The 24432-nt window shown below is 38.5% G+C and overlaps 1 protein-coding gene across 32 annotated transcripts in view; it reads right to left on the reverse strand.

The window, feature by feature from the left end:
- The window catches only part of KCNMA1 (potassium calcium-activated channel subfamily M alpha 1), a 936156-nt gene that overhangs the window by 257521 nt on the left and 654203 nt on the right, over positions 1-24432 (reverse strand). For all 32 annotated transcript variants that reach the window (XM_056819947.1, XM_056819943.1, XM_056819916.1 and 29 more), the window contains one exon: positions 3268-3378. In XM_056819947.1, coding sequence (XP_056675925.1) covers positions 3268-3378 — 111 coding nt within the window. The remainder of the gene's footprint in view (positions 1-3267; positions 3379-24432) is intronic.

Consider the following 24432-nt stretch of genomic DNA (forward strand, 5'->3'; position numbering starts at 1 on the left):
CTGTGGAAGGAAAGAAAAGAATAATCTCTTAGCAAATCTCTAGTTTTCTCACTTTTATGACTTCTCCACTGCCCAATGTTCTCAAAGAGAGAGGCTTAGAAAGTAAGGTCTGTCCCCTTTCAAAACTATCACATGCCACAACATTTGTAAAAGGCTCAGGTGACCTGAAACCTTGACATATAATCTAAGGAACAGGCAATACTCTAAACTTCTGGGTCATCAATTCAATACATGAGCTCAGGACCAGTCCACATACTAAGAACCCCAAAGTTCTTAACTCCAATTACAGAAATCTTAGAACAACTGCTATGCACATCTTGGTATTTAGCTATTGACCAATATCAATCTTTAATTGGCACTTGTCTAGGACATACCAATGTGTAAATTAGAATCTTGTACCACTGGACGTAATCTCCCAGAATCCCTTTCCTTTCACCCCCACATTGTGTCCTTATGTGTTGTATATAAAAGTTTCTGCAACTCTGCTCTCTAGCGCTGTCACTGTCTGTCTTTCTGTCTCTGTCTCTCTCTCTGTCTCTCTCTGTCTCTCTCTGTCTCTCTCTGTCTCTCTCTCTCTCTCTCTCTCTCTCTCTCTCTCTCTCTCTCTCTCTTTCTCTCTCTCTCTCTCTCCTTCCACTTGTGTAGTCTAGGAAGCTTCTCTTTACTGATGGTTTTACTTTTCTCTACTTCAAGTGATTATTAATAAATCTTATAAAAATATAATACTTGGAGTATTGGATATTAATTTTTAGTCTTACACTAGGGAATGAAAGAAAGTGTGAGAAAGGAGGGAGGAAGAGAGTGTTCTTTGAGAGAGATTTCTTTTTTTTTTCTGATTGGATGACTCCTGGAATTCCTTTTTCCTTTCAAGGGGTAGTTAGGTACTACCTCCTTCACAAAGATTTCCCTCAACCACCTAAGCTTTTAGTGTTTCTCTGTAAAAATTACAGTATACAAATTTTGAGTGTATGTATTTGTGTCTATTGTATTTCTCCCTAACAGCACATATGCTCCTTGTGTGCAGAAACCATGTCTTTTTCCCTCTTTTTTTGTAGGATGCTAGCACAGTGCCTTTTTCACAGAAGACTTTATTTTAACCCTTACCTTCCATCTTGGAATCAATACTATGTCAAGACAGAAGAGTTGTAAGGGCTAGCCAATGGGGGTCAAGTGACTTGCCCAGGGTCACACAGCTAGGAAGTGTCTGAGGTCAGATTTGAACCCAGGACCTCCCATCTCTGGGACTGACTCTCAATCCACTGAGCAACCCTAACCACTCACAGAAGACTTTTAAGAAGTGTTTCCTGATTGAATGGCTGACCTACTCTTAGACTACACTCCTATTGGCCATTGGTCCATGCTAAGTCATTCCTTGGTCTCAGATGTCTTCTCCATGAGGATGAATTAACACTTAGGGGCAGTACACCTAGATTCTAATGAGAACTTGTGGTCAAATTGATCTGGATTTCTGGGGCAAAAAAGACATTTTTGAGTAATATTTAACAATGGTATTGCTTCCCTTGGTGTAGAACTTCTTGTTCTACACTTGCAGGTAGAAATCTTCTCTTCAGAGCTATTTACATACAATGCAACAGGACTATTTTTTTTTACTTAAATGATGCTTTATTGTGGCAAGAAACTCACTTACTTAAAAGTTATACCCCCCTCCCATAGCACATGCATTAGCAGACCTAGTATAGCTTAACATTTCAAGCATAAAATGCTTTTTGTTTTGTTTGGCAATGTGTAGTTTGCCATCACCATAGTGAAGAATTCCAGGGCCATTAATAATTTATAACATTTTCTGAGGAGGGATGGAGAGGTTGTATTCTGTCTGTATTAGAGTAAGAAATACCCCTGTCCAGCTAGATGGTAAGAAGGACTCATTAGAATGCTGATTCAGATATTTATTAGCTGAGTCATTTCATGTCTCCATCTCAGTTTCCTCATTTGAAAAATGAAGATAATAATGGTACCCGAGTTGCACTGGTAGATTTTTAACAACCATCTCTCATTATTAACCCAGCAATAATTGGCATTATTAATATTCTCTCCATCACTTTAGTCCAGACCATCAACAAAATAATAAACCAAGCCCTGATTTACAACATTTGTCCATTTCCTTCACTCTGGGTGCAGCATACCACTACATAAATAAGCTAAAATAAGATAATACTCCTAAAATGCTTAGCATAATGTCTGGCACATAATGGGATCTTAATAAATGCATGTTTCCATCCTCCCTAAATAGCCCCTCACTCACAGGGGCAGCATGAGGATCAAATGGGATGATAGAAAGGGCAAACCTTCAAGCACTATGTACATGCTAACATGCTAACAATTATTTTTTTAAAGCCTTCCCTTCTGCCTTGGAATTAATACTAGAGAGAAGAGTGGTAAGGGCGAGGCAGTGGGGGTTAAGTGACTTGCCCCGGGTCAAACAGCTAGAACGTGTCTGAGGGCAGATTTGAACTCTAGCACTCTCCAGGTCTGACTCTCCATCCACTGACCCACCTAGCTGCCCTGCGTCGTTATTATTAACAAAATAACAAATATTTGCAAACACTGAAGTAATCCCACTTGACTTTTCTTATATTTGTAGCTTCTTTTCCCAATTAGACTCTAAGTACTCTGAGGTCAAGGTAGCATCTTACTCAATTTTGTGTCATCCAAAGAATCTACATTGTTCATAGTCAGCTATTTGAATTGAGTCTCAGCTAAGTACAGCAGGGACTGATCTCCTCTGTCATCTTAAGCTCCTAGAACCTTTCCCTCTGAGATTACACATCATTTATACTTTGTATATATGTATACACACATATTGTATGCATTTTACATAGCAATTTCTTTTTGTCTTCCCCTGCTTTCCCTGGAATTCCCTGGAATGGGAGCTCCTTGAAGGCAGGGGCCCTGCTCATTTTTCCTTTTCTTTATACTGCCAGCCCTCAGTGAGTGCCTGGCACATGACAAATACTTTAATAAATGTTTGTTGACTGACTAAAGATGGGTTGCAGGGGGCAGCTGAGTGGCTCAGTGGATGGAGAGCCAGGCCCAGAGATGGGAGGTCCTGGGTTCAAATCTGGCCTCAGATACTTCCTAGCTGTGTGACCCTGGGCAAGTCACTTAACCCCCATTGCCTAGCCCTTACCACTCTTCTGCCTTAGAATCAATACAAGCTATTGATTCTAAAATGGAAGGTGAGAGTTTAAAAAATGTTTTATAAATAAAATAAAAGATGAGTTGCAGCTTTGATGAAGCGTTCCTTACTTGTGAAGAAAGACAATCTCCACGTTGACATCATCCCGGTCTTTGTGCAGGAAGTCCTTCAGGAAGTTAGACACGCTCTCCAGAGTGATGTGTCCACAGACAACGATATGCCTGTGACAAGGGAGGAGAGGTTAGCTACCCCTGGGACCAGAGATAACCCTGCCCCCCCATGGACAAGACAGAGAAAGAGGTAGCAGCTGCAAGGGAAGCCTTCATCTCCTCAAGCTGCCTTCCTAAACATCCAGCTTTCCATCCCCCTGAGGTCCGTGAAGCAAAGCTGAAGAGTTAGCAGGTGCTTACAGACTTCGGGACTAAAAAGGCATATGGCTTCTCACCTGATGCTGCACAAAATCCTATTAAGAGCCAAACCATTTGGCCAAGTAGTTTTATGCATTTAGCAGTAAGTGGCATTATGGTTGAGTTTAAATGCTGTATTATCAAGCCCCTTTGCAGATTCATATCTCTCCCTTTCTGGCCACAAAGCCTCCTCTCAGGAGATTTACTGTAGGAGTCTTGGTTTATGACATAGAGCTTATCAGGTAATGAGATAACAAATCTTGCTGAAACGATGATTTTGTGTGTATGAAAGCAGACTGTTTTATCAGGGCAGCTAATGTGTGGCTTGACACATTATAGGCTCTGCTGGCCATAAGCAGTTAAAAGGAAATTTTGCATTTTTCCGCCATAACTCCTCCAACAATGGGAGCATGTAACACTTTACAGTAAGTGGGCATTACTCAGAGCTAAATGAGAATGGAACGCCTATGGAATCAAAGATGGAGCTATCGGGGCTGCTGCATCACTGGCTGGGATGGTTTTGCTCCATGGGATATCCATGCATGCCGAAGGATTTAAGGGCAGGTAATTTGAAAAGAAGGCACTAAGGAGCTACCACCTTGGTCAACATGGGGTACCTCCTCCAAATGGTAGAGGAGGATGATAATTAGTGAGGAAGTGGGTATGTGTCTTAGTAGCCATCGATATATCTTTTATGATGTAGACGTCATTTAACGATAATTGTGCAACAGGCAAACATAAATGGTTATCTCCATTTTGCAGCTCGAGGTTCAGAAGAATCAAAATGTCTTGCCCAAGATCACATAGCTGGTGAGTTGTAGATCTAGATTTTGGTCCCCAGGCTTCTGTCCCTATGAACAGTGTCCTTTCTATGGACTCTGATGCCCTAGAGCCACCTTACTGAGGCTGAAACACTGGGGTCAGCACCTCTGCCTTCACTCTGGGTTCATCTAATGACTTTTTAGCACCTACTCCTCTAGAAGCAAAGGAGAACGTGGTCAGTCCATTCCTCCTTCTCTGTCTTTGATTCTATTCCCTTTGGTTCCCAAGATGCACAGGTAAAGACCAAGCTCAGGAACTCAGGTCTGCAGAAATGCCACCAATTGCTTGGGGAGCAAACTTCCAATGCTGCGGGTCTCCAAGGTTGACTTTAGCCTTGGTCCTCACCAGTGGCTAGGACAAACGGCACCAGCCATGCTTGCAGCTTTGCTGGCTGAGTTTTGAGGCACCAGCAGGTGGGAAATATGAAGCAAGGTAATTTCCTGGGCAAAAATTGAGAACCGCCAGGTCTCTTCCACTTCATAATTGCTCTGTGCAGGTTCCAAGAAGGCCAAGCCCTCATTGGCTGGAAGCGGCACATAATGGGAGGCAGCAATGATTACTTATGCAATGTTCCATTAGAGGCCATTACAGGAGGTTGGCCTATCATTGTAATTTGGTGCTTGACTGAGTATGTGAGAATGATGCAGTAAACTCATTGGTGAAGGGATAATGATGCAGAACAAAGAGGAAATCAATAATGCGCCTGATGCAGTTAATAATATCACCATTACGGACTGTTATTGTTACGGTGGTACAGTTAGCAATCGGGCAAGCTGGAGCCATAAAGGGGAGGAAGGAATGTTAATGTACTGCATCCAAGGATGTGTTTTAATCTTTGTTCTTAATCCTGGTCCTCAGAGGTTGAACGGGACCATTACATCACAACTCAGGACTATGTCCATCTTCACTGTGATGATCACTGCTAACCGCCATTTGGTTTCATCTGTGTACCCTTAAATATCTAGCTAGAGATAAATTTAGACCAATAGACATATGTGTATGATGCATATGTATGCCTAAATGTGTGATAAAATATGTACTGCAGAGATGGAAAAATATATCTGGATAGAACATCGATGAGAACAGAAAAAGGGCCTTAAATGTGTTAGGAAAATGATGGCCCATAATTGGACCTGTGCTGTGAACATATAAAATATGTTCCAATGCAATCAATATTACCCTTTAAGCCTTTAATAAGCTTTCACCTCTCAAGAAGTGGACAAATACAATCAACAAAAAAAAAGGAAAAGGAATTGACTCTTCTCATTTGGTGTTGCTGTCCAATAGCACTAGAGACAATTGAAAATATATATCTTTCAGTTTCAGAATGATTTTGGGGGGTGGAGAATAGTAGTCTTTATTTTTTAAAAAAAGTAAAAAAAAAATCCTCTCCCTTCAATATAATTGGTATTTTTGCTCAGAAAAGAGAGATTGATTGAAAACAGATTGCCTTTTTTGCCCAAGGAGAGTTATTAGGTACATTATCATAGAAACCTTGGAAAATCCATATTGTTCCAATCTGTCCTGTATCTGATTTGAAGATTTACGGCTTCCCTTTCTCGTGCCAATAATCATTTCCCTCCATTTTGTTTTCCATACAGTGAAAGTTATCAAGGAGCCAACATATTGAAAATGTTTGAATGCAGTTAGAATTGATGGATGGGGGAGAGGCTGCCTCTCTAATTCAGTATCAACATTTGAGGACCAACTTCTCCTAGAAGTGGGGAGCCTTGGGCACTGGAGAATCAGAATGGAAGGCTGGTGAAAAGAGAAAATGTATTTCCCAGGCACATTTTCAGGACTTTTGAAAATTTCAGTAAGAGCAGTTTGGGAATAGGGAGTGAATGAGTTAAAGAGGGGAAGGACTAAAATGGGAAAGCTCCATATTTCTATCCTCAACCATTATCATTTCCTAAATAATCCTTGAGTGGGCTGCCATATTAAACTGGCATATAGAAGTATGGATGAGTGTTACATATTAGGAAGGACTGTGATAAACAAGAGTCTAGAGAAAAGATTCTTGCTAGAATGAATCATTCATAATTTTTACACTGTTGGGTGGGCCTCTTCTACCCCTATAGTTAAAAGAAAAAAAATTCTACTCTGGTACTCCATGCCCATTCATAAAAATCAATTCCTATGGAACCCTGTAGTCAGCTTTTACAATGACCCTTAAAGGATTATGCATTGAGACACTCACATTTTAGTATAAATTATTTATCAGGTCCACTTTCTCCTTAGATAAAAGGGATGAAGATGCTAGGAACAGTTGGTGCTAGAATTGTAGAGAAGAATACTGAAAATAAGGAAAAAACTCAGACAGAAGTGATGTCAGGGAGAATTACCATCTCATTTCACAATTTTGCTGAGGGCTAGTTCTATTGGAGAACATAACTGTCCTCAAGCAAGTGTTCTAGGCTAGGCAGCCCAAGACAACTTAGGCTAAGGAGCTTTTAAGGTATCAGTAAGTGATGCTATTGATGGATTTTATAAGGTTTTAAAAATTAACATACTGTCTCCACCCACAATTTTTTTTTGTTAAGAGGAATTGTGTAGCAAATAGAAAATTGGCCTCAGAATCCAAAAGACCTACCTTCAAGGCCTGCTTCTGACAGGTACTAGATGCATGATCCTGGACAGATTGATTACCTAACCTCTCTCAGTGTCCCAGACAACTTCCCAACCCTAAGATACATTGAAATTTCTAATCTGCATTGGCTCCCTCACCAAATGCCTGGGCCTTGAGTTACCATTTTCTTTGAATTGTCAGAAATACTCACAATCACTGCATTTTTTTTGGCTTGAGGAATTGGAGCTGCCTCGATGTAGGAAGATTCAGTTGGTACCCTAAGTAAATTTTTCTTAAGGCAAAAAGTGAAATTATTCTTAATGTTTGCCTTAAAAGATACTTCTGAGATGGAGGGTCCTGAAATTAAAGCCAAAATAGTTGAAGGTGCTATTATTGGAAATGCAATGGTAGCATTAGAGTTTGATTCACAGTAGTGTAAGTAACTAACTGTACAACATGGGAAAGCCTGGCACAGAGCAGTTGCAAAATTAATGCTTAATGAGTTACTGAAAAGTAGATTTCTCATTTTCCAAAGTGGAGACATCCATTGTTCTGGGCACTTGCTGCTCTACCTGTGCTGATTTGGAGATAGAGTGGAATCATTTTGGGTAGGGGGGCATGCTGTCTACCTGTTGCATTTTCCATTACCAAATGAATATTAATTCAGAGATAGACTAGATTATCTACCTGATAGGAAGTCATCAAGAAGTAGATGGAGGATATCAAAAGGACCAGGGAGTCCTGAATATCCATGGAGTCCTGAATATCCATACCTTGTTGGGGAAACTGAGGAGCTTGTTACAAGTGTCCTCTATTGGCACCTTCCAAAGTGCCCATTAGCTTGACAATCTGCCAGTGTACACATTCATTGTTGGCTCAGGAGGAAGGGAGGAGGTGGCCTTTCAAGGACCAAAATGCAAGGAGCTTTAAGCTAGGTAGAGCAATCTGGAGTCCCTAACCATGTCAGAGAGAAAGGAAGAGTCTACTTTCTCTTTGCCCAACTCCTCCAAATCACTGCCACCAGTCCCGAGGCTGTTCATGGAGACCCAAGACAAAGACACCCCTGAAATGACTCAGCTAAAGAGTGAAAACTAAAATAATTATGACTCCAGCCAGGTCCCACAGGCAGAGATTTTAGACAGTTCTTGCCTTACTCAGGAAGACAATATAAAATGCATGGCTCTGGGCTGTTTATTTTTAAAGATACTCTATCCATTTTTACTGGAACAAGTATAAAGAACTTAAAAAACCCATAGCCATCCTGTCATAATAAATCATATGGAGTAAATTGAAAATCCTATACAGCTTTCGCTGAATACATTGTGTTCACTTTTTCAAGGAGGTAAATGAAATGTGACATGTATTGATCTAGATGTCTCTGTAAAACTATAATATTTATATCAAATACATATGCTTGAATCTCTTTTCTGTCTTTCTGCTGAGCCTTCTAATCATGCTGTCTTGATCTGACCTCTCATCTCTCTTCCCCTTCCCCCATCCACCATTGGTAGCTGTCTGACACAGCTGGGAATGCATTTAGAAAAGTACTTGCCAAGGGAACATACCAGCATTTCATCATGAGAGGAAGAAGGGAGGGGTGGAGAGCAAGGCCCAGCAACCCCAAATACATATTGGTCAGTCAGATCTAAACATCTGTCTTCCCTCTTTGGCTGAGGTTGAGTCATTCTGTCTCACCAAGCATTGTCTCTCTGTGGTTCTCAGAACTATCACTTAATATATTTTCTGGATTTGTTTACCAAACCATTGATACTAGTCATGGTCTTAAGCTACTTGAAGAGACTAAGGGGTCAGTGTCCTGGGCTTGCTGTGTTTGCTATCCTATCACTCAGGGTTATTTTCATTTATTTTTCCAGCTTTATCCCTTAGGGCTCTTTTTTAGAGAACAGGAAGAAGGTTACACAAGATCTTCACATTTACTTCATTTTTCCTTCTTTTCACTTCCATTCTGGTTTCTCTTTAGTACCCAGCAGATGTGTCCACACCTCTATTCAAAGAATTCGTCAACTTGCAAAGGTTTCTAATGGAATGCCCAAGGGATCTGTGCTTAGCCCTGTGCTGTTTAATATTTTTAATCAATGATTCTGATAAACCTATAAAGCATGCTCGTCAAATAATCAAATGCCACAAAACTTGGAAAGATGGCCAACATGATGAATGGCAGTCAAGATCTCAAAAGATCATAGGAATGAAATCCATTACAGAGAAATTTAAAGGTATATACTTGAATTAAAAAACAGAATATCATACAAGATGGGAAGTCATGATTAGACACTAGTGTGTCTAGAAAAGATCTGATTGTTTTGGTGGACTGCTAACTCAACATGAACACTCAGTGTAATATGGCATCCAAAAAACCCAATTTGATCCTATATGACATTAATAAAAGCATATTTTCCCAGAATGAGAATAATATATCTCTGTACTCTGCCCTGGTAAGCCTATATGTAGAGTTCTGAATTCAGTTATGGATAGCACCATCTAAAAGTGACATTGATGAGCCAAAAAGTTTCCAAAGGAAGTAAATTAGGCTGGTGAAGGACCTTGAGCCTATGGCATATGAGAATCAGTTGGTAGAACTTGGAAAGTTTAGTCCAGAGAAAAGATGATTGAATGGGAGGGGGAGATAATACTTATGTTCAAGCATTTAAAGGACTTTCATGGGGAAGAAAGATCAGATTTGTTCTGTTTGTTCCCACAGGGTTGAATCTGAAGAAATGGATGGAATAAATAAAAGACTTTTGGAAACTGTAAAGAAGCAAATTTATACTTACTGTCATGAATGACTTACTAAAAATTACAGCTGCCAAAAATAGAATGAGCTGCCCTATGAGATGGGAGTTTCCTGTGCACTCGTGTGCATATACACAAACACATGCGTACACAATGAACATTTAAGGTCTTTAAGCAAAGTCTGGATGATATACTTGTAGAGTTTATTATGTAATGGGTATTTCTTTAGATATGAGTCAGGATAGCTGGCTGATAAGGTCCCTTCCAACTTAGTATAATATTACTACCATGAATCTTAAAGTTCCTAGGATAGTTTTAATCATTTTAGCACCAGCCAACCCTAAATTTGAGTTTGTAAGAGAATACAATATAAGGAAAAGAATAAAAAAAAGGGGGGAGTATCTGAAATCCATGAACTAATCACAGTCTCAAAGAAGAAATCAAGGAGGGGTAAAGCATGAGTTAATCTGTCTTCCCACTCCCAAATGCCATAACTTCCTTGATCATAAAGAAGAGAGATATTAACATACAATTATTGGGAAGAACAATGATGTGCATATTCTGTTGTTAATGAAGTAAAAAGGAGGATGATATGCTTCTGTAGAAAAGCATGATTTTTCCCCCAGTGGAAACAGAAGAATGGTTTGAGATATAGCCAAGCCAGGTCAAAAAAGTAGTTCCATCAAGGCTAAGTGAATTGGCTTCTCAGAGACACAAACTAGATGAGATGCCCAGCTGTGCACTGGAAATAATCTGACCATAGCCATCTGTAGATTCTATATTCCAAAATTAGATTATTATTTAAGCCACCTCAAACAGATTATCCCCACCAAAATCACAAGGTATACATTAAAAATCTTTTATTCACAATAATGGACAAGTGGTAAAGCTTTACCAACACATACTTCATGAGTCCTGAATACCACAATTGAAAGATACTTTGGAGATCCTCTATTTTCTAATCAGAATGATGGCTACCTTTCCCAACATCCCCAAAAAGTAGTCATCCAGTCTCCACTTGAACATCTTGAATGACAAGGAAATTCCTATCTCATGAGAAGCACATTCCATTTGGGGACAGTTCTAATTATTAGAATGTTCTTCCTTGAAATAAGAGGAAATCTCAATCATTGTAACTGACAGCAGTTGTTCAATTCAACTCAACATTAAGTTCTTTCCAAATGCAGCCCTGGCTAGGTTATTCAATTAACCATATGACCTTGGGAATGTTACTGAACTTCTCTTGGCATTAATTTCCTCACTGTTAAACAAAGGCATTGAATTAGATGATTTTAAAATCCTGCGATCCTATGAGGTACCTATCAGAGCAGCCTGGGCAGTCCTCATTGACTTTTCTTCCCTTTGGCATGAGTCCATCAGCCCATTTTCAGAAGGAAAGAAAAACTAGGAGGACAGGAGATGTCATCCTTCCTCACCTCTATGTCTTAGAAGTCAAATGAAAACCCACTTTCTAAATAATGTCCACCTCTGGCAGCTGCTGGTGCCTCCCTCCCCATGAAATTACTTTGTATTATTATATCAAGTATCCCCAAAGAGTTGTCTTACTACAATGTTAAGCTGTAATACTTTTAAGAATTACTTAATCACTTAGAAATAACTACTTTTCAAGTAATTACTTAAACATAACTAAGTATTACTTAAAAGCAGAACAATTTAAAATTACACTATCCTTTTTGGGATACCTTATTTATGTTTACATATTATACATATCTGTAGTGAGAGTACATATACAAATATAGAAACATATACACAGCAGCTAGATGGTGCAATGGGTAGAATCAGGATCTGGAGTTTAGAAAGCCTTGAGTTCAAATCTAGCCTCAGGTACTTACTAGCTATATGACCTTGAGCAAGCCACTTAACCTCTATTTGACTCAGTTTCCTCAACTGTAAAATGGAAATAATAATAGCGCCAACTTCTCTGAGTTGTTTTAAGGATCAAAGGAGATGCTTGTAAAGTATTTAGCATAGTGCCTAGCACATAGTAGGTCCTCTATAAATGTTAGTTGCTATAAAATATATATGTACATGAGACTTCCGGTTAAGATGGCGGCTTAGAGAAAGCTGAAGTTCAGATCTCCGGAAAACCCTTCCCGACCGATCTCAAACTAGAAGCTCCTAAGGCGCCGAAATTCAAAACGATCAACAGCACAGACCCTGGGAACCCTCCTCCTGGACCTGGACCCGGTTCAAAAGGTACGGCTCCCCTTAAAAGCCAGAACCCGAGATCCCTCGGACCTCAGGGGTAGGAGCGCAGAGTCCAAGGCTCCCGGAAGCGGCAGCCGCGCCGGACTCAGAGAGCATGGTCTGAGGAACAACAACCCTCAGGGTCTTCTACCCAAGTCCCAGTCCGGGTGAAAGTTACTGCCTGGGGCTTCCGCTGCAGAGAGCTGGTCGGTCCGGGTGAAAGTTACTGCCTGGGGCCTCCGCTGCAGAGAGCTGGTCAAAACAACAGCAACCCTCAGGGCGGGCAAGACAGCCTCACGGGCTGGATCCTGCTATCCAAGTCTCAGTGAAAGTCTGTGCTCTCGGAGCTTGGGGAAGCGGCAGCCCATCCCTCCGCAGGCCGACGAAACAGCCTCACGGCCAGCGATTCTGAAGGCAACTTCCGGAAAGTGAGCTGGGGGAGAGTGTGGCCTCGTGGTCCGACCCTTCCATTCCAGTTCCAGTGAGGCATATTCAGTTTAACCCAGGGAACGCTCATAGAACCAACATCTGCCCAGGACTAAAGCCTCTGATCACCAGACAAAGACAAGAAAAGCCAATCCTCCATGTTCAGAGATGACAAACTCCACAGAAGCACAGAAGCCCCAAAATACCAAGAAAAATAAGAAGAAAGGGGCGACTCTGGACACATTCTATGGAGCCAAAATACAAAATACAGAGCAGATAGAAGAAGATATACAAGAAAATTCTCCAAAATCTTCCAAAGGAAATAGAAACTCTCCACAAACACATGAAGAATTTGAATCAGAAAGGACCAAAAAGATGGAAGCCCTCTGGGAGGAAAAGTGGGAAATGATGCAAAAGAAATTCACGCATCTACAAAACCAGTTTGACCAAACTGTAAAAGAAAACCAGGCTTTAAAGCAAGAACTAATAAAGCAAAGCCAAAACACCAAGAAATTAGAAGAGAACATAAAATATCTCACCGACAAGGTGATAGATCTGGAAAACAGGGGGAGAAGAGAAAATTTAAGAATAATTGGACTCCCAGAAAAGCCAGAAATAAACACCAAACTGGACATGGTGATACAAGATATAATCAAAGAAAATTGCCCAGAGATTCTAGAACAAGGGGGCAATACATCCACTGACAGAGCTCACAGAACACCTTCTACACTAAACCCCCAAAAGACAACTCCCAGGAATGTAATTGCCAAATTCCAAAGCTATCAAACAAAAGAAAAAATCTTACAGGAAGCCAGAAAAAGACAATTTAGATATAAAGGAATGCCAATCAGGGTCACACAAGACCTTGCAAGTTCTACGCTGAATGATCGTAAGGCATGGAACATGATCTTCAGAAAGGCAAGAGAGCTGGGTCTCCAACCAAGAATCAGCTACCCAGCAAAACTGACTATATACTTCCAAGGGAAAGTATGGGCATTCAACAAAATAGAAGACTTCCAACTTTTTGCAAAGAAAAGACCAGAGCTCTGTGGAAAGTTTGATACCGAAAATCAAAGAGCAAGGAATACCTGAAAAGGTAAATATTAAGGAAAGGGGAAAAATGTTATCTTCTTTTACTCAAACTCTCTTCTATAAGGACTACATTTATATCAACCTATGTATACTAATATATGGGGAAAATGTAATGTATAAATAGGGGGTAAAGAAAGACCAAATAGAATAATGGTTCTCACACAAAGATTCACAGGGGAAGGGGAGGGGAAGAAAACTCCTATAAGAAGGAGAGGAAGAGAGGGGGGGGGGGTTTACTTAAACCTCAATCTCAGGGAAATCAACTCTGAGAGGGAAAAACATCCAGATCCATTGGGATCTTGAATTCTATCTTACCCAACAAGGGTAAGGAGAAGGGAAAACCAAGGGGGGGAGGGGGAGAGGGAGAACAAAAAGGGAGGGAAAGAGAGGGGGGAGGGGGAGGGAACAAAAAGGGAGGGACTAAAAAGGGAAACATCAAGGGAGGGGACAAGGGGGACTGATTCAAAGTAAATCACTGGACTAAAAGGTAGAGCCGAAGAAGAAAAGGTTAGAATTAGGGAAGGCAATCAAAATGCCAGGGAGTCCACAAATGACAATCATAACTTTGAACGTGAATGGGATGAACTCACCCATAAAACGTAGACGAATAGCTGAATGGATTAGAATCCAAAACCCTACCATATGTTGTCTTCAAGAAACACACATGAGGCGGGTGGACACCCACAAGGTCAGAATTAAAGGATGGAGTAAGACCTTCTGGGCCTCAACTGATAGAAAGAAGGCAGGAGTGGTAATCATGATATCTGATAAAGCCAATGCAAAAATAGACCTGATCAAAAGGGATAGGGAAGGTAATTATATTTTGTTAAAAGGGACTCTAGACAATGAGGAAATATCATTAATCAACATGTATGCACCAAATAATATAGCACCCAAATTTCTAATGGAGAAACTAGGAGAATTGAAGGAAGAAATAGACAATAAAACCATACTTAAACCAACCATTATCAAATTTAGATAAATCAAATCAAAAAATAAATAAGAAAGAGGTAAAAGAAGTGAATGAAATCTTAGAAAAATTAGAATTAATAGACATATGGAGAAAAATAAATAGGGATAAAAAGGAATACACCTTCTTCTCAGCACCACATGGCACATTCACAAAAATTGACCATACATTAGGTCACAGAAACATAGCACACAAATGCAAAAAAGCAGAAATAATGAATGCAGCCTTCTCAGATCACAAGGCAATAAAAATAATGATTAGTAATGGTACATGGAAAACCAAATCTAAAACCAATTGGAAATTAAACAATATGATACTCCAAAACCGTTTAGCTAAAGAAGAAATCATAGAAACAATTAATAATTTCATCAAGGAAAATGACAACGGCGAAACATCCTTTCAAACCTTTTGGGATGCAGCCAAAGCGGTAATCAGAGGCAAATTCATATCCCTGAAAGCTCATATTAACAAACAAGGGAGAGCAGAGATCAATCAATTGGAAATGCAATTGAAAAAACTCGAAAGCGATCAAATTAAAAACCCCCAGCAGAAAACCAAATTAGAAATCCTAAAAATTAAGGGAGAAATTAATAAAATCGAAAGTGATAGAACTATTGATTTAATAAATAAGACAAGAAGCTGGTACTTTGAAAAAACAAACAAAATAGACAAGGTACTGGTCAATCTAATTAAAAAAAGGAAGGAAGAAAAGCAAATTCACAGCATTAAAGATGAAAAGGGGGACAGCACCTCCAATGAGGAGGAAATTAAGGCAATCATTAGAAATTACTTTGCCCAATTATATGGCAATAAATACACCAATTTAGGAGAAATGGATGAATATATACAAAAATACAAACTGCCTAGACTAACAGAAGAGGAAATAGAATTCTTAAATAATCCCATATCAGAAATTGAAATCCATCAAGCCATCAAAGAACTTCCTAAGAAAAAATCCCCAGGGCCTGATGGATTCACCTGTGAATTCTATCAAACATTCAGAGAACAGTTAACCCCAATACTATACAAACTATTTGACATAATAAGCAAAGAGGGAGTTCTACCAAACTCCTTTTACGACACAAACATGGTACTGATTCCAAAACCAGGCAGGTCAAAAACAGAGAAAGAAAACTATAGACCAATCTCCCTAATGAATATAGATGCAAAAATTTTAAATAGGATACTAGCAAAAAGACTCCAGCAAGTGATCAGAAGGATCATTCACCATGATCAAGTAGGATTCATACCAGGGATGCAGGGCTGGTTCAACATTAGGAAAACCATCCACATAATTGACCACATCAACAAGCAAACTAGCAAGAACCACATGATTATCTCAATAGATGCAGAAAAAGCCTTTGATAAAATACAACACCCATTCCTATTAAAAACACTAGAAAGCATAGGAATAGAAGGGTCATTCCTAAAAATAATAAACAGTATATATCTAAAACCAACAGCTAATATCATCTGCAATGGGGATAAACTAGATGCATTCCCAATAAGATCAGGAGTGAAACAAGGATGCCCATTATCACCTCTACTATTTGACATTGTACTAGAAACACTAGCAGTAGCAATTAGAGAAGATAAAGAAATTGAAGGCATCAGAATAGGCAAGGAGGAGACCAAGTTATCACTCTTTGCGGATGACATGATGGTCTACTTAAAGAATCCTAGAGATTCAACCAAAAAGCTAATTGAAATAATCAACAACTTTAGCAAAGTTGCAGGATACAAAATAAACCCACATAAATCATCAGCTTTTCTATATATCTCCAACACAGCTCAGCAGCAAGAACTAGAAAGAGAAATCCCATTCAAAATCACCTTAGACAAAATAAAATACCTAGGAATCTATCTCCCAAGACAAACACAGGAACTATATGAACACAACTACAAAACACTCGCCACACAACTAAAACTAGACTTGAACAATTGGAAAAACATTAACTGCTCATGGATAGGACGAGCCAATATAATAAAAATGACCATCCTACCCAAACTTATTTATCTATTTAGTGCCATACCCATTGAACTACCAAAATACTTCTTCACTGATTTAGAAAAAACCATAACAAAGTTCATTTGGAAGAACAAAAGATCAAGGATATCCAGGGAAATAATGAAAAAAAACACATATGATGGGGGCCTTGCAGTCCCAGACCTCAAACTATATTACAAAGCAGCAGTCATCAAAACAATTTGGTACTGGCTAAGAAACAGAAAGGAAGATCAGTGGAATAGACTGGGGGAAAACGACCTCAGCAAGACAGTATACGATAAACCCAAAGATCCCAGCTTTTGGGACAAAAATCCACTATTCGATAAAAACTGCTGGGAAAATTGGAAGACAGTGTGGGAGAGACTAGGAATAGATCAACACCTCACACCCTACACCAAGATAAATTCAAAATGGGTGAGAGACTTAAACATAAAGAAGGAAACCATAAGTAAATTGGGTAAACACAGAATAGTATACATGTCAGACCTTTGGGAGGGGAAAGGCTTTAAAACCAAGCAAGATATAGAAAGAATCACAAAATGTAAAATAAATAATTTTGACTACATCAAACTAAAAAGCTTTTGTACAAACAAAACCAATATAACTAAAATCAGAAGGGAAACAACAAATTGGGAAAAAATCTTCATAGAAACCTCTGACAAAGGTTTAATTACTCATATTTATAATGAGCTAAATCAATTGTACAAAAAATCAAGCCATTCTCCAATTGATAAATGGGCAAGGGAAATGGATAGGCAGTTCTCAGATAAAGAAATCAAAACTATTAACAAGCACATGAAGAAGTGTTCTACATCTCTTATAATCAGAGAGATGCAAATCAAAACAACTCTGAGGTATCACCTCACACCTAGCAGATTGGCTAACATAACAGCAAAGGAAAGTAATGAATGCTGGAGGGGATGTGGCAAAGTAGGGACATTAATTCATTGCTGGTGGAGCTGTGAACTGATCCAACCATTCTGGAGGGCAATTTGGAACTATGCCCAAAGGGCGACAAAAGAATATCTACCCTTTGACCCAGCCATAGCACTGCTGGGTCTGTACCCCAAAGAGATAATGGACACAAAGACTTGTACAAAAATATTCATAGCTGCGCTCTTTGTGGTGGCCCAAAACTGGAAAACGAGGGGATGCCCATCAATTGGGGAATGGCTGAACAAACTGTGGTATATGTTGGTGATGGAATACTATTGTGCTCAAAGGAATAATAAAGTGGAGAAGTTCCATGGAGACTGGAACAACCTCCAGGAAGTGATGCAGAGCGAGAGGAGCAGAACCAGGAGAACATTGTACACAGAGACTAATACACTGTGGTATAATCGAACGTAATGGACTTCTCCATTAGGGGCAGTGTAATGTCCCTGAACAACTTTCAGGGATCCAGGAGAAAAAAACACCATTCATAAGCAAAGGATAAACTATGGGAGTGGAAACACCGAGAAAAAGCAACTGCCTGAATACAGAGGTTGAGGGGACATGACAGAGGATAGACTTTAAATGAACACTCTAATGCAAATACTATCAACAAAGCAATGGGTTAAAATCAAGAAAACATCTAATGCCCAGTGGACTTACACGTCGGCTATGGGGGGTGGGGGGGAGGAAAAGAAAATGATCTATGTCTTTAACGAATAATGCTTGGAAATGATCAAATAAAATATATTTTTAAAAAATATATATATATGTACATATACCTAATAACATAAATATGTGTGTGAATATGTTATTTCCCCTAATGGAAAGTAAATTGTTTATAGGGAAAGAATATTTTCACTTCTTTCTGTCTTTCTATTCCAAGCACCTAACACATGGTAGGGAACAGAAATAGTGTATGATATATGCTTGTTGACTGAACATTGTGTATTTGTGTGTGTGTTTCTCTTGTTCTTGTACCAAAATAGACAGCACCTCCTGATAGTCCAGCAACTACAAATCATGGAATTGAAAAGGACTTAAGAGGTCATATATTCCCATCACCATGTAATATCCTTGAGTGGTGGAAAACTCATTACTGAAAAAGGCAAGTTATTCTGCTGCTAAAGAATGCTAATTGCTAAGGAGGTCCTCCTTATATTGAACTGAAATCTGCTCAATATAAGGCGTTGGCACCTCCTATCCTGACCCACCCTCTCTCTGGTACAGTGGCTAAGCTGGTTACCACTGCAGGATTCACAGAGAGTTCACACTCATACACAGCAAGAGGAAGACACCACACACTTGCATCACACATGTCACAGGAACCTGTGGGTGCTGAGGCATGCAGGGTGAGGACATGCTGCAGGAGAAAGTTTCTGAGGAAGACTTGTAGGGCAAACCTTCCTATAGCATCAGCATAGCAGAAGCAATCATGCCCTCAGTTACTGTTCTGATCCTTCCAATTCTTTCTTTTTCTTGTTTTCCTCTCTGTCATTTTCCATGGTTCCTCAAGATCAGAGGTTGCTTATTCCTACTGTATTAAATTTAAATGGCTCTTTCCCAAATTTCTCTGTCCAAAAATGCTCTTAAATGAGTATTCTTTGCTTCCAACATCCTTTGTTGCATTAACAATCATTTTCCTTGGGTGGTTTCTACTATTTTATTATATTTAGTTATTTAGTTTATTATTCATTCTATGTCTTTATTTTATTAAAAGTTACATACCAATTGATTTAGTAGCAACCTAGTCTAGTGAGTAGGGGTCCAAAATCATATAGAAAAACAAGGATTCAAATGCTGCCAATGTTATTTAACTGTGCAATCCTATGTTACATGCTAGGGGAATGGAGAGATAAAAAGAATGATGAATTTAAAGTCAAAAGATCAGGGTAAAACTTCCATTTTGATACTTACCAACTGTATGATCTTGGCTATCACTTGCTCTAGGCTTCATTTTCCCCATCTTTAAAAAGGGGGTTGGACAAGATGGAATCTGACGTTCTCTCCATGTCTATACTTGAGTCACTGAATCTCTAGGTGCCTTCATCAGTGCCCTCAGACTCAAATACTAAATAATAAATGGAATGCATTTGTACTGGTAGAGAGAATTCCCTTACTAGAGATTCTCTACATTGATGAAATCATGGCCCCATTCATATATCTTGGCAGGGTTGTTTTATTTAGAAAAAAGTTATTGACTACATCAGCTCACTCCAGCAAAGCCTCTGCCATGTTACATGATCAAGGGTTCCCTCAACTCAACCCTCAGTAGTTTCCCTGAGACTAGCTCTTTCTAACCAGTCAGAAGTTGTCCTAGAACTGAGTGTATTCTCAGATGGCTGTTGCCTGCCATATTGACTCCTTGGTGCCAGTGTAGTGGTTTTCCTTCTTCAAGTATTTTGATCAAATGAGGAGAAATAAACTAGTAAAAGATCAGACTTTCAGGTGATTTTATCAGTTCCTCTGACAATAAATAAATCTACACTTGGCAGGGGTTCCCAATTCAAGGGAAGAGGAGGTAGGGAACAAGCCTGGGGCTTGCTAATCAGAAGCAAAGAGATTGTTGTATTTTTTTCCCCTCAAAGGAAGTTAAGTTATAGGAGAGAAAACTCTAAGCATGAATGTGACTTGCAAATTCACCTGGAACATTACCCGCCTACATTTTTAGCCTTCTTTTTCAGAACAATAGCTGCAGAATGTTGATGAGTATGTGAAAAAGAAGGGAGACAGAGGCAAATTATGGGAGGGAGGGGGAGATACATCTTCATTCCATTAGTGTTATCTGGCAGTTGATTTAATATGCCTCCAATTTTTAAGTCTTCCTAAATAGGGCTTCATGTTTGAGAGGAGCTGAAGATAGGAGTTTAAAGGAATGTAAAGCAGATGGAAAGAAAGAGGCGTCCATACCCAGGTCCAGACAATGGGCCATGTTCTGTTCTCAGGTTACACTCTCATCTTGTTGGAAAGCTAATATCTGGCATATTACATGATACAATACAACATCTAATATCACTTGCATTTGGTCTCTGACCCACAGTACTGAATTTCAGGAGTAGTTAAAGTGTCATTTTTTTCTAGGGTATTAGGGCAAGCTCTTTTTTTTTTCCTTAAAAAAAATTCAGTCCTAATCAAAGCAGAATGTTTAATCAATCCAAGATGCTCTGTCAACTCAAATTATCTGTTTGTCTTCTTATTTACTGTATGTGTCTGTCTACAGTTCTTCCTATCTTTGCAAAGATCAGTTATTGAGGCCTATGTTTCCTTCTCAATGGAATTTCCACCAAACATTCCTTCCTGGTGATATGTTGATGATTTGCTAATTTATAGCTTTTAAAATCTAAAAATATGAAGAAATTGCTGAGAAGAAGAGCTGGGAAGTCACATGAGCCTCAGAATCAGAAAACTTAATGGTTTATTTGACAAGGAATTGAAGTTGGTGTAAAACGAAAAGCTTCAGACACATTTCAAATGGAGCAATATCTTGGGGGGATTAACGAAATGTCTGTGATTCAGAAATTGTCAATGACATCTCACGGAAAATATCACTCACATGGGCAGTCCACCCCATTATGGACCTAGTTGAGAAGTAGAAGAGCTGCCCAAGATATGATGTACAAATGGGAGGTGGGAGGATGATTCTGTTGCTCAGGCCTCATCCAGTATCAGTTAAATTACTCTTTGAACCCTATTTCTATGTCCTCAGTCCTGCCCTGTTAGAGTGAACACATTAAATCAGAGTATCATCTTGGAGTGATTAGGCTACCTCTGTCAATCATGGGTTTAAATAGCAGTAACATAGATTTAAGTTAATTCTGAAGAACTTCCCAGCAGTGTGGTTGGGTAAGTATTTTAGTAGACTGCCAAATTAAATTATAGGATCTTTAGAGGTCTTTGAGAGGGACAGGATTTTACAAATCTAGAATGAGAGTTCTTAACCTATTTTGTGTCATGCCCTCTTTTGGTAGTCTGATGAACCAATTCTCAGGTCAATATTTTTAAATAAGTAAAGGAAATTTAAAATTTCAGTTAGAGATTAGGAAAGTAAAGCTGAATTTTTCCCCTACGCAAGCAAGATCTCAGATCTTCTGAAACCTATATCCTTGGATCCTCTCGGAGGTCTATGGAGCTCAAATTAAGAATTCTAGGCTTAGAATGACCATTGCAAACATAAAGTTGCAGGGTAATAGACCAGGTTTTACTTTTCACTAGAGAAATTACTATGTATATGTTTAGGAAACTTGCTAAATTCTGCTTAAAATTACTTTAAAACTCTACAACTAACAACTTTCTGCAGAAAAGATACGCTTATCCAGCTAAATTGATTGAAAAGGCAATAAAACTTGTAGATTTATAAGATATAAAAAATGAGAAGGAACAGGAAGAAATCCCAAAAAGAAAAGAAAATGAATTAAAAAGTATATTTTTTCTAATTAGAAAAAATAATCATAGGGTTTGTGACATCTTACAACTTTTAACTCATTTCTTATTTTTGCTTTCCATGCCTAAACATTAGTATAGATCAATAACAGGGAATTTGGAAAGATAAGTAGAGGTCTTTCTTTCCTTAATTTGTAAACAGACATTTAGCGCCTTCTTTCTAGGTGATTTCAAAACTATCATGGCAGAAAAATTCTACAGCTACTAATTTGTCACATTCAATGCCCAGACAACATATACTAGAAAGTTGTATGTATGTGTGTGTATATGTATATATCTATATATAAACATATATAGATATATATATATATCCCTGGAAAGTTTTATCTAGAGTTAAGAGATTCAGAATTAATTGATCAGTTCTCATCATGGGGGAAAAATACAAATTAAATTGAGTATTGATTGATAATAGAAGAAATTTAGTGAGATTTTCCTATTAGTGCTTATCCATTTATATTTCTTTGTATCTTGCTCCAAGTTATTCCTCATGTTAAATAGTTTAATTATTTTCTTTAATTCTGGTGCCTTTAACAAAGCATTATATTTTAATTTTAAAAAATTAAAGGGAATTATAGAATCGAAATATATGCTGTTATTTTTCCAGAGATTCACTAAGAGAGTTAGGCTGTTTGGATGATGCCTCAAGTTATTACCACCTAGATGGTAACAGATTACCCTAATTGCTGGCAAAAAACCTCAGGGTTTAAGGAAAAAAAATATCTTTCTAAGAGCTGGCCTTCCAAACCCATATTTACAAATGACAAAGGAAGAAATACTTGTGGAAAGCTTCAAGAATAGGTTTTCCAGATTCTAATTGATTGTGATGGCTAGGAAATCACAACCCAGGGGAAAATAACATTTTTGTACAGCCCAGATCATCAAAAAGAAAATAGAATATAAGCTTAAAGATCAATGGTCTGATAATCAATAAGGACAAAGAATATGTTCCCTACAAAAACTTAATAGAAACTACTGACAACAGAGCAACTAATTCCAGGAAGTCTCCTTTTCATATAGAATATTTTTATTTATATCTCATACTACTTAATATATGTTGTATTATCAGTATCACCAAGCCAAGCCTTTCTGTTATGCAACTAACTTGATAGCAAGGGTTTTTTTACCTAAGTTGTAGATGATCAGAGGAAGTTTTGATGAGAAAGAGGTAGAAAGTATTAACAAAAGAGAAAATTGTGGTTTATGTATATATTTCATTTCTCTATCCTATGTGTGTCCCCTTCCTAAATCCTTTCTCTTATGTGATCAACAGTAGGTTGTATTTTGACCCCCCCAAAAGACAAAATTGAAGAAGAATGTTCTAATGTTCCCTTCTTCTCATAGATCCCAAGCCAAAAAAATTGGGTGAGCCTTCAGAATAGTAGTGTTCCCACCAGGAAGACTTGGAGGAAGACATAGAAAAATGTACATGAAATTATAAAGCAGATAGGAAGTAAAGCTTGTTCTGACCTTATGCACACAAATAAGTAAGGGCATGTAGAATTGAGTGTAGAATTATAAATCTTGGAGTTGGAGAAAACCACAAAAGAACAACTAGTCCAACCTTCTGGCCTTTAGTCAAGGAAGGTATTATTATCCCCCCACTTTACAGAAGGGATATATTTCTTAGATATAAAAAGGGAGATAGAAATAAGCTGTCACAACATTTTGGTAACACAAGTTGCTCTTAAGGAGAGAAGATTGTTTCCATTGATGGCAACTACTCTTAAACTAAGGCTCCTCAATGTACTTTCTCTCATCTATTCTAAGTGGACCACATACTTTTAAGTTTTAAAACCTGTAATCTGCTGCTTTCTTTACCCTCTCCTCATTCATTCTTCTCTCCTCTATGCCTTCAAAGACTAAAGAATAATATCTCTCCCTCTATTTGGCTTCATGGAAACTTACTCATTTCCTCCTTACCTTTTACTACTCCTGTCATCCAAAGTCAATCTCACTTATTTTCAAGTGCATAATTTTTTATTTATTTGTTTTGGGTTTTCTTTGTTGGTGGGGGGACTGCTTGGTAACTCAGTGGAGAAAGTACTGGGCATGAAATCAAGACTTCTTCCTCAGTTCAAGTCTGGTCTCAGATAGATGTTAGCTATGTGACCCTGGACAAGACACTTAACGCTGTATGCCTCAGTTTCCTCATCTGTAAAATGAACTGGAGAAGGAAATAGCAAACTATTATTTTTGCCAAAAAAAAAAATCACCAAATGAGGTCACAAAGATTCAGAGATGACTGAAAAATATCTGAAACAACAGACAAATTGTTAGGAACCTACTGAAGTCACTGGCCTAAAACTTTAATCTTGCCCTGTCCTATGTGAACAAAATTTAAATTTGGGGGTTAGATTCCCAATGAAGTCATCTCTGTAATGGAATATTATTTTTTTATTGTCTCTACCTATGTGACCCCTGGCTATGGTCTGATCAGTTCTTTCAAACTAACTTCAATCAAGCTGAATCACCATATTAATGAGGAGGAGGAGAAAGAGGAAGACAACGTTTATAATATTTGCAAAATGCTTTCTCTATTTTAGCTCATTCAATCCTCAACACCCTGTAAAGAAGTTGCTATTGTCATCGCAATCTTCTAGAAGAGGCTGTGGAAAGTAATTTACCAAGAGTCACAATACTGGTAAGATG

This window comes from Monodelphis domestica, chromosome 1 (genome assembly GCF_027887165.1).
Source record: "Monodelphis domestica isolate mMonDom1 chromosome 1, mMonDom1.pri, whole genome shotgun sequence".
Classification (NCBI taxonomy): domain Eukaryota; kingdom Metazoa; phylum Chordata; class Mammalia; order Didelphimorphia; family Didelphidae; genus Monodelphis; species Monodelphis domestica.